The 11,451-nt window shown below is 31.4% G+C and overlaps 1 protein-coding gene across 2 annotated transcripts in view; it reads left to right on the top strand.

Moving 5' to 3' along the window:
* The window catches only part of LOC142323227 (scavenger receptor class B member 1-like), a 222,397-nt gene that overhangs the window by 189,913 nt on the left and 21,033 nt on the right, over positions 1-11,451 (top strand). For both annotated transcript variants that reach the window (XM_075362588.1, XM_075362589.1), the window contains 3 exons: positions 342-505; positions 7,924-8,065; positions 10,981-11,181. In XM_075362588.1, the coding sequence (XP_075218703.1) occupies positions 342-505; positions 7,924-8,065; positions 10,981-11,181 (507 nt within the window). The remainder of the gene's footprint in view (positions 1-341; positions 506-7,923; positions 8,066-10,980; positions 11,182-11,451) is intronic.

Genomic DNA, 11,451 nt, shown 5'->3' with positions numbered 1-11,451 from the left:
ATTTATTTTAATGCATGAAATTATAAATCTAAAATATTAACAAATAAATAATTTGTTTAAATTAAGTTTAATTAATTCTGTTTTTTTATCTGGTCCTGAGGCTGGTTTTTGAGGGTTAACAACCAAGGTCACATTTAGATTGTGTCCTTGGTTATGCTATAATTGGCCAATATATTTACTATAAATTAATCAGAGAGTAATGAGGAGAAAGTTTGTTCAATTATGTAAGATATTAACATTAAAATTTTACTTTAATTATTCAGGAATAAAAAAAAAACAACACAATTATCATTTCTAAATAATTCAAAGTTTTTTTTTTAATATTATCTGTTTTTTTCAAGCGTCTTAAGATGGTGAGAGGTCTTCCAGCTTATGATTGGTGGCTGAATCCTCCAGATGAAGTGTTACTGCGTGTGTATGTTTTTAATATTACTAATGCTGAAGCATTTTTAGATGGTTCAGAAAAAAAATTAAGACTTGATGAAATAGGGCCATATATTTTCAGGTAATAATTTTATATGATTTTAAATATAATAAATAAATATTTTATTCTGTTAAATATAATAATTAACATAATGTAAATTAAGTCAAGAATAACTAGATCTATATTTCTGCAGTTCAGAAAAGGAATTGCTCTAGCATTTTCCTAGATGGATCATATTTTGATGCTGCTCTTAATCAGAGCCGCATCAAAATACATCTGTTAAGTGCCATGAACAAACATAGTTGACCTAATGTAATACACAACCTGAAAATTCCATAGCCATTTTCAAAAATAACAAGCATCCAGAATGCTTCACTTCTCAACTTCCCTAGCAAGTTAGGGAAGTTTTCTTTGCTGAAGTTTTCTTGCTGAAGCAGTTTTCTTTGTTTTCCTCATTGTGCTCAATATACTATTACTCATCAGTATGCTAAAACCACTGAGTTGCGATAACATTTTGCTCTACTACTGGCATTTTCACTTGGTTCACCAATGGGACAGGCTTTTTTTCCTGTTTAGCCTCTGAGAATCACTGTCAGGTATTACTTCAGAGGATGAATGAAGATGATATGTATGAGTGTAAGTGAAGTGTAGTCTTGTACAGTCTCAGGTCGACTATTTCTGAGATGTGTGGTTAATTGAACCCCATCCACCAAACAACACTGGTATCTACGATCTAGTATTCAAATCTGTATAAAAGTAATTGCCTTTACTAGGATTTGAACGTTGGACTTTGAAATCAGCTGATTTGCAAAAACCAATGGGACAGGCTGTATAGCAACAATATTACTTTCAAGAAAGAGACTCCAGTTGATGTCTCTTGTGTGTTACATGCTTTATATGCAACAAATTAATTAATTTTTCAAGAGAAATAATGCAATGAATTAATATTAATTCATGAAAATAATAATAATCATACAAAATAACAGTGATGCAATAAGTAGTAAGGAATAAAATAGTAGTAGGAAGGAATAAAGTAGTGAAGGAATAAAATTTTTAAAAATAAGTCTTAGGATGAAATTAAAGTACATGCGATTTGCAATCTGATATTTCTCAACACTTGAACATCTCAGAGAATTAGATCCTTGAAACTGTAAGGATAGAATGTCAATAACCATGTTTAGTAAACCAGTTCCTGTAGATCACAGAAGTTAAACTACACTGAGTATAGTTTGACTGCATGCTGTCATCATTAGTGCCTGATGACCCCACAGATGATGTTACTTGAAATTTATATACATTAAAAACCAAAAAATTATATTTATAATAATAATAGAGTAAATAAAATCAGAATGGAATACAAAACAAAATTTAAAGTTTTAAAATAAAAATTCTTTGAGTAAATTATTTATTTATTTTTTACCAGAAAGAAATTTACATATCCTGATACATTCAGGCAGAGTAAAAATACACAAGATGAAGTAAATCCTACCAAGGGAAATATTATTGCCGTGCATAGGAAAACTTAACCTAAATGCAATTATTAAATAGGCATTAAATGAGGATGCAGAAATTCAGATTTATTTCAATCTTTTTTTGTGGTCCTCAATCCTTAGGTTGGTCGGCCAATCTAAGTATTAATACATCCACTAGTATTAATACTAGTGGATGGTAAACTGAAACTGAACTGAAAATGGGATGATTCTGCAAGCTAGGTTGTTGCACAACTTAAAAAACTCTTTAAAAAAATTGTAATATATTTTTCTAATTAAATTAGCTTTTATTAAATAACTACTGTTATTTAAATTTGCAATCTGGAGCATGTATATTAGAAACATGGTTTCTAATAGATACTAATAAATTATATATGGTTATAATGGTTTAATGGTTATAAGTATATAATGGTTTCTAATAGATATTAGAAACATGGTTTCTAATATACATTTCCAAAACTTTATTAATTTATATAAAGTTTTGCAACCAAAACTTTATATAAATTAATAAACATTTTACTTGTGCAAGTTGTTTTGTTTGTCATCGCCTACAACATTAACTATGGATTTCAAGTTCAAAGGAAAAAGTCCTAGAAGATAGGATGAAATGTTCAGCGACAAACAAAACAATTACATGTAAGTAAAGGGACGTTTATTTATTTATTAAATATATTTCTTAAATTAATTTAGATACAGTAACATACCTTCTATTTTATTGATTATTATCGATATGAGTATTAAAGTATTAGTATGAAATGTAGTAGAAATAACGAAAATGGTCCACTGAATATAAAAATAGGAAGAGAAAAGATTATGGAGGAAGAAGAAATTTGTTATTTAGGAAGTAGAATTACTAAAGATGGACGAAGCAGGAGCGATATAAAATGCTGAATAGCACCGACAAAACGAGCCTTTAGTCAGAAATATAATTTGTTTACATCAAAAATTAATTTAAACGTCAGGAAAAGATTTTTGAAGGTATATGTTTGGAGCATAGCTTTATATGGAAGTGAAACTTGGACGATCGGAGTATCTGAGAAGAAAATATTAGAAGCTTTTGAAATGCGGTGCTATATGAGAATGTTAAAAAATCAAATGGGTGAATAAAGTGACAAATGAAGAGGTGTTGTGGCAAATTGATGAAGAAAGAATCATTTGAAAAAGTCTGAGACAGACTTATAGGCCATATATTAAGGCATCCTGGAATAATCGCTTTAATATTGGAGGGACAGGTAGAAGGGAAAAATTGCGCAGGCAGGCAATGTTTGGAATATGTAAAACAAATTAGGTATATAGGATGTAGGAGGTTTACCGAAATGAAACTACTAGCACTAGATAGGAAATCTTGGAGAGCTGCATCAAACCAGTCAAATAACTGAAGACAAAAAAAAAATTAGTATTAATAGGTGAATTTCCAAGTTTACTTGGAAACTCACCAGTGCCATTAAATGGAACTCACCAGTGCATTCTGTTCTTCTTCAGTCTTGATTTTTAAATATAGCTTTCACATACTATCAATGCTAAAATAATGATATATAATGCAAAAAACAATCTAATTATGGATTCTATTAAACATCTAACTATCTGGTTGAAACCCGTGATCAGTTACAGAACTGGTCAGATACAAAAATTAAATATCCCTACAATATAATAAATATTGTAAAACTTGTTAAATAGCATGATTAAATATGATGAAATTTTTAAAATGTATAAATGATACAAACATTATTATTATTCTGTCAATAGTTCGCGTGTAATTAAAAATCAAAAATCTTTAGGTATCAAAGTCAGCTCCTGTTTATGTTTAATTATTCTATTTGATTCATTAATTGAGATAAATTTATAGTAAGACCTGTCTAAGTAGGAATCCTGTTCATACTGTTTAGTTTACTAAGCTCTAAAAATTATTTGTGTAATTTAATTTATTATTATACTTTCTTAGCAGGTAACTATCTGGAAGAAATCAGACTAGTCTAAAACTTATTATCTTATAAGAACCATGTGATTTTTTATGTTTAGACTGAGATATCTTCTCCAAATGCACTGCTGTTTTTATAAAGAATAATATCAATTAACTTTATCCAAAACAAGTGATGAAGTGTCCTACTAGTAGGGATACCAAATTCATTAGGGTCTAAGCACTTTTCTGGGAAAAAAATGAAACTGAACTTCATATATTTTTGAAAAGCTAATAAAATAAATTACCCTTTATTTAGAAAGGTTTGGTTGAGAGTGTCTTCCTGTATATAGTAGTGGTTAATTATTTTTCTTTTTAAATACACAGCTTTATAACAAGCTCTGAGCCCGATTATATTTTGGCAGTTAGTCTTTCCCTGTCTGTTATCTCATGAAAGAGTTTAGTTCAAAAAAAATGAAAATTATTCTTATTAGATGTTGAACATATTACCTTAGCATGACCCACAATAATTTTTTCCTTACAGTAATTACAGAACTTAATGTTCATTAAAAAAAAATTTAATGAATAAGATTCCCATTTATGCGTTTATTTATTTTAGTTTATTGAAATTTTTTGTTGAAACCCTTTGGCAACTCCTAATTATCTTTCAGTATTTTTGTCTGTATGAAAAAAATTGTATTTAAACTAATTGTATCTAATCGGATAACCAATTCCCATTGACTCAGATTCCATAAGTAGACATTTTTTGAAAAAATTCTGTAATCACTATTATGCTTTCCTGAAAACGTTTAACTTCAGTGTAACTTGTGTCCATTATGAGATAGGACTAATGATGAGTAAATTCCTGGTAATTTTCTTTTAGGAAAATATTCCCGGGAATTAATTATTTTCAGTGAGAATTTATATTTCACACCCTCCCCTTTCTCTAAAAATATATACTAGTAAAATATAGACAATGCACATTTTTGCCACTGTTTGTCTCCTGCTGTTGAGTCATAAAAGACATATTTGTACTAGCCTAAATATAATGCAACCAGGTATTTTTACTTTAAATACTTTAATATTTAAAATTAAAAAGGATGCATGAATTGCTTTAATAATTATAATTACTACAATATTTTAACATTGATTACAAAATTCATCGTTCACTATTACTACTTTCTACGCCTCTTTCTTCACCATCATCCTTCTCTCCAATTCCTTCCCCTTCACTTTTTTAGGAAGGTGACCATTGCAATGTAGTGGCTTTTGAAGTTCCTTGAGAAACATAATCGGGATCTTTCTGTAGCCTATAAATGTGATTTTCCCAGCCCTTTCTCATTGTTAGGTGATTTCTATTTTTATAGTAGATAAAACCAAAATAACTGAAGCTCCACTGTCACCACTGATGTTGCTGGAGCTTATAAAATGTAACTAGCTGTAGTTCTGTTCATCATTAGTCCTGTCCTCCACTCAATGGGGAGCCATGCTTTCTGTTGACCTCACAGGAATTTTTAGTCCTGATATTTTCTTTCTTGCTCCTGTATCCTGCTAATTCCAGCCTAACAGATTTCTCATTCACGATCATTCTTTGGGCTATTTGGTCAGTAAACTCCATTCCATCAATTAACTCTTCGGTCATGCAGTTTAACCCCTGGGAAGTTGGATTAAATAAATCAGATGCATATTGAATTGGGCCCACAGATGTCTTCATTCTCTCATGAAAATCTTTACGTAAATTGTTTTGTTCCACACTTGAGAGGAAGCTGTTTAGTTAAAAAAACCAATAAAATCTTTTTCTAGAGATTCTTTAAAGTATCATGCACTTTGTGAATTAAGTATTTCTTGCCTTCCAGGACAATAATTGCATTGCTTATTGGTTTTAACAATAAAATCATTTTTTCCACAAGAACTCAAAAACCCTCATCATCTAAAACATTACTTTTTACCTCTTTATGGTGTTTGAATAAGTCATCAGCATCCATGTTCATAGCCAGTTGCTACAAGCAATTTTTATTGTTGTATAAACTTATGAATATAAAAATAAATCAAACCAAAGTAAAAAATCAGACTCAAATAGTGAATCTGAAGAAAATAAAACTAATGATGAGATTAAAGAAATAGAACCTAGACAATCAGTGAGAGTAAGAAAGCCAAATAGTAGGTATGTAAATGATGGTTTTGTAACTAATTATATACGAGGAAACTGATTGAAAAGCCAAAAGATAAAAAAGTTATTGATCTAAAATAGGTCTTTAGAAAGAAAAGGAAAAACAAATACAAATTTAAGGAGACGTGTTCGAGTATGTAATAAATTAATCATCTGTAGTAGTTGGTAAATTTATGTTTTTTATGTTGGAAACACCATGTAACAGATTGAGAAAAGTGAATACATAATTTTAGTTTTAATGAATTAGTCAAATGGTATGCTTCAACTCATCAATAAGTGAATATTAACTATTATAATTTGATTAACTATTTTAATGTTGGTGATTACTTTAGTAAAGCAAGTTTATACAATCTAATTCTGATAGTTACCAAACAGTTATTCTAATATATATATAACATTTAAATCACATTCTTTAAGAATTAACCTTTATAGCGGCCGACCAACTTAGTTCAACTAAAAATTTAGCTATGCTCACTATGTCTGTGCCTTGCCCTAGATTGTTGAGTAAAGTTAACCATTAATAATGATGTATGAAGTTCTTAGCTGCATACATACATCTTTTTGTTCTTTATTATCGTTTTGAAGTGTTCGCATACAGAGTTTCTTTTTCTTCCATTTATTAAACCTGCTTCAAAAAATGTGAAGTGAAGAACTGTTGAACACAGATTCAAGACAGAATGATTCACACAAAAATTAATCACATGTGAAGTTAGACATCCAAGTTAGCCAAGTTATGAGGCAATGCCAATCAGCAAAGATACTGACATCATGCTTTGATGATGAGTGCATTCATTTTTTAGAGCAGTTCAATTTATTGATGAAAATACATGAAATAACAAATGAATGATTGAACTGGTGTGAGTATGCGGCCATCGCATTGATTACCAGTACTGTTTTACTTGTGCAATGATTCAAGGGGTTGGTGTTGACACTGGCAGGTGCAGGCTTCGAACACCTAAACCCACCGGGTTGGTCTAGTGGTTAATGCATCTTCCCAAATCAGCTGATTTGGAAGTCGAGAGTTACAGCCTTCAAGTCCTAGTAAAGCCAGTTATTTTTACACGGATTTGAATACTAGATCGTGGATACCGGTGTTCTTTGGTGGTTGGGTTTCAATTAACCACACATCTCAGGAATGGTCGAACTGAGAATGTATAAGACTACACTTCATTTACACTCATACATATCATCCGAATTCATCCTCTGAAGAATTATCTAAACGGTAGTTACCGGAGGCTAAACAGGAAAAAGAAAGAAAAAGGCTTCGAACACCACCATCATCCCTCTCTCCACTTCCTTCCTCTTCACTTTTTTGAGAAGGTGGCCATTGCAATGTAGTAGCCTTTGATTTGACCCCTAGGAGGTTGGATTTAATAAATCAGATGCAAAATGAGTTGGGAGCACAGATGTCTTACATAACTTAGTCCTGATATTTTATTTTTACCTAACAGAATGGTACCTGAATTGTTTTCTATTGTTTTATGAATAGCTCAAAACAATAATCCTACCCTATTTTCAGTGTAAGTGCACTTTCACTCTTTATCATCAATTTTTTTTCATTCATTCATCTAGATGGTCAGGGCTGTTTTCTTTATGTGTGGGTAAGTAGGATCAGAATATAAGTGAAGGATGTACAAACATGTATCTGGCTTAAGTAAATTTTTTGAAATGAACTTCAGTGCACATCTAGGCTAAAAAAATTACTTAAAAAATTCCAATTTTTTTCTAAGAATTTATTTTTTGGGGAATATTCCCAATAAATAAATTCTTTCCCAGTGCACTTCTCTGGTTAGGACTATGATTACAGAAGCCGTATTTTTAGAATTGTTTTTGCATGTTTCTTGTCAGCATATACTGATATTTCATAAATTTAGCAACACTGTGATATTAGAAAAATATGCATTAAGTTATACTAATGAATAAATAAATTATTAATTTACAGGGAAAAATTAGAGCATTCAGACGTTCGGTTCCATGACAATGGGACAATGACTTATCGTTCACATAGGACAGCAGTTTTTTTTCCAGAATTAAATGAGCTTTCACTAAATGCTACATTAATTGTACCAAATCTTGCTTTATTAGTAAGTATATTTAAGATAAAATAATAAATGTATACTTTATAAAATAAATTTGTAAACAATCGTGAAGTATTTATTAGTATTGTTCATATAAAGAAAGAAGGGATTAAAAGAGAAGTAAACTGGCCATTAAAGCTGAAATTATATTCAGTTTGTTATATAAAATATTTAATATTATCAAAAAAATAAAACAAAGCAAGGGTATTTAATCAATATTTTATTCCTGTAATAATTATTTATTTACGTTAAAAATATATTGTTATTGAAACTGGAAGGTGGAATAAAGTTGTAAAACAGAAAAAGGAATAGCTGGATGGCTGATTACGAAATCAGTTGAAATTTGAGGGTATTAGATGAAGAATTTGTAACAGATATGAAAAATTCCAAATAGATGAGAAAATGTAACAGATATGGCATACATCCTCTGGTAGCTCAGTTGGTAGAACAGTGGACTGCAGTAGATATGGCATAATGCAGGAATGAAAGATGAAAATGGATTAGAATAACAGTTAACATTTGAGGTAAAAGAAAGCAGAGTATACTTGAGAAAAGATAGATATTATATTATAAATACTTAAAGAAAAGACTGGTTTAGTATAGCACAGAATAAAATATGAATATCAAATAGAAAGTTACATCCAAATACTAGAAAGAAAGAAAGTGTAGCAGAGCCGTTCTAGCATGGCGCTTTTTCCTCTACTTACAGCCATACATCTACTCCCCTTCGCAAGCGCCTTGCTATAACTGCTCGGCTATAATCAATAAAGTTCAGCCAGCTCTCAATTGTAATTAATAAATTTATTGGTGTTTTGGATATCTTCTGAAAAAGTGGTTCTTCATTTAGTTTCTATAAATAATAAAAAAGTAATTACTTTTTGAAAATTAATTTCAATGTACATTTTACAATATGTAGTAACATTTACACTATGTAGCATTTTACACATCTAGTAACAAAACATACCTTAGTATCACATTTTCAAGACTACGGATATTGAATTCCATTTTAAAATTACTATAGTTTTTAGTTTTACCAATTTTATTAAGAATTTCTTCAATAAACTCACAAAGTGTGTTTTCTAAATAATTAACATGCTATTATTTTATTTTTATTTATATAAAAAATAGATTTTCCTATTGGATCTTAGAGTAGAGTTGACCCAAGGTACTGGCCAATTTAAAAGGCTGGTAATAAGAAGCCATTTTCTGATGATAGGAAGTTTAGTTGTGAAGCTGAAGTCAGTAACGTAAAAATGTGCTGCAGTTGATGTTGATAATTAAAAATCAAATTTGATTGTAAGTAGAGATTAGAAACTGTCTTTTGAAGCTTTGGGAAGAGAAAGAAGAGTTGAGGTGGGAGACATATGGATATCTCTGGAGAAAAAATTGAGATTAGAGCAAAAGGAGCTATGTCTGAAGAAAAAGCAGAAGAAAAATGGTTTAATGAAAGTTGCTAAGAGGTTTTTATTTTATTTTTTTTTGTTTGCTTGACATTTCTCCTGCCGCCACTCCATTCAGTCACCCTAAAGCATAAGACCGAATGTCTGTGCCACAAACAGCTACTGAGCCTCGAAACAGTTTAGCGACCAGTGTCCTAACTAGCTCCTAGAGCTAACCTAAAAGCGTGACCAAAATAAGCGTGGTGCCATACACCACTCGCTTGTGTGTCCCACCGCCCGCTATTCATATATCACTAAAATGGGTAGGTGCATCCCATCAACTACTAAAACATAAATGACTATCAATAATTAAATATATCTCGTCAAAGACAGCAATTCACTGCCACACCTAGGCTGCTGAATGCCAGCAAGTACCTGTCCACCATTAAAGCGCTTGCAGCCTTAATCTGGCTGATAGCCAGCCATATCTCTCAGTTAGCTTCCAAAACACCAGTTAGACATCCAAAACACCACAGTGGAGTGGGGATGAATGGACAAACATCCATTTTTTGAAAGCCAGCCTTTATTTTTCGAGATGCTTGAGTTTGTTAAACATCAAAACATGCGAAGAGGAAGGTAAAACTTCTCTGTTTGATCGTGTGTTCAGTCATCAACATGCAACAACTCCTTGTTCATAGACTTCCTCTACAATTTCATCTTCTCTGCAGTTCAGCAAATCCCTGCACACAACTCCTCTCTTTGACGAATTTAGCATACCATATGGAATAACCTCAATGTTTATAAGTCCTATCTTCTTGGCTTTGAGTAGCAGTGACGATTGTGACAGTTTCAACAAACAGTCCCACAGTAGTCATCCTTGTCTCCTTACAAGTCCTCCTGCAGCTTCTGTGATCCCTCGAGCAATCACAAAAGGACTGATCTTAGTAAAATTTCCTTCTTTCCTCTTTTTCACCTAATACTTTGACAAGGCTTCATTACGCTTTGGTGGAAAATTAGTTCGATCTTTCTTTTTAATATCACAAAATTCCACACTCTTCCTTTGTTTTACTTGCAAAGACAAAGGCTCTCCAAGACAAGGGTTTTTATGTGGACCCTCTGCTCCAGAAATTGTGGAAGTTGAAGTTTCCATGAAAAAAGTGATGCCAGTCAATCTGCTGCAAGGTACAAGTGGAGAGATGGTTGGGCATGTCCTGGATCATTAATCCTACCTGAGTACCCCCACCAGTCAGCCACCTCCCACAAATTTAACCCGGGTTGGGGAGTACTGCCTGACCCTGAGCTACACCACTGCCCCATTTGATGACATAAATGCAAGTACAGAAGTACCATATCATTGCTCGTCCTGGACATGTGCGTAGATGTAACTTCATAGATGTGGGTCTGGATCAGGTCTGGAGGACTATTTTAACTATTTATTATTATTTTGAGAGTGTATTTTTTTGTCAAATAATTTTCTATCTTTTTAGAATTTAACTTACATATTATTTCTGATCTATACTTAAGTTTTCATTGTTATTTTAGGGTATGTCTTCATATCTATGGGATGCTAATTTTTTAACAAAGATTGGTTTTAATCTGCTACTAAATAAATTGGACTCGCAACCAATATTATCATCAACAGTATATAATTATTTTTGGAATTTTAGTGATCCACTAGTAAGAGTAGCACGATCTATTGTTCCTCATTTAGTTCCAGTAGATAACATGGGTATTCTGCAGCAGGTATGTTATTTAGAATTTTAACGCTTTATAATAGGAACCATAAGTTATAATGTAACTTTATCTTTCTTCTATTCTATTAAAGGTACACATTAAAGGTAACATTTAAAAATAATATAGACATAACTTTATAAATATTTTGAAAATATTTTTGCTCTTTTCCACTGCTATGATAAATTTTCCTGTTATATTTTATAAGTTAGAATTCAGCAAAATATGCTATTTAATAAGTACTATAATAAAATTTTGTGTTAGACAGTGTTAATGGTGGAT

This window comes from Lycorma delicatula, chromosome 4 (assembly GCF_047948215.1).
Source record: "Lycorma delicatula isolate Av1 chromosome 4, ASM4794821v1, whole genome shotgun sequence".
Classification (NCBI taxonomy): domain Eukaryota; kingdom Metazoa; phylum Arthropoda; class Insecta; order Hemiptera; family Fulgoridae; genus Lycorma; species Lycorma delicatula.
The sequence above is the reverse complement of the archived record's forward strand: the minus strand, read 5'-3'. Positions and strand labels throughout refer to the sequence as shown.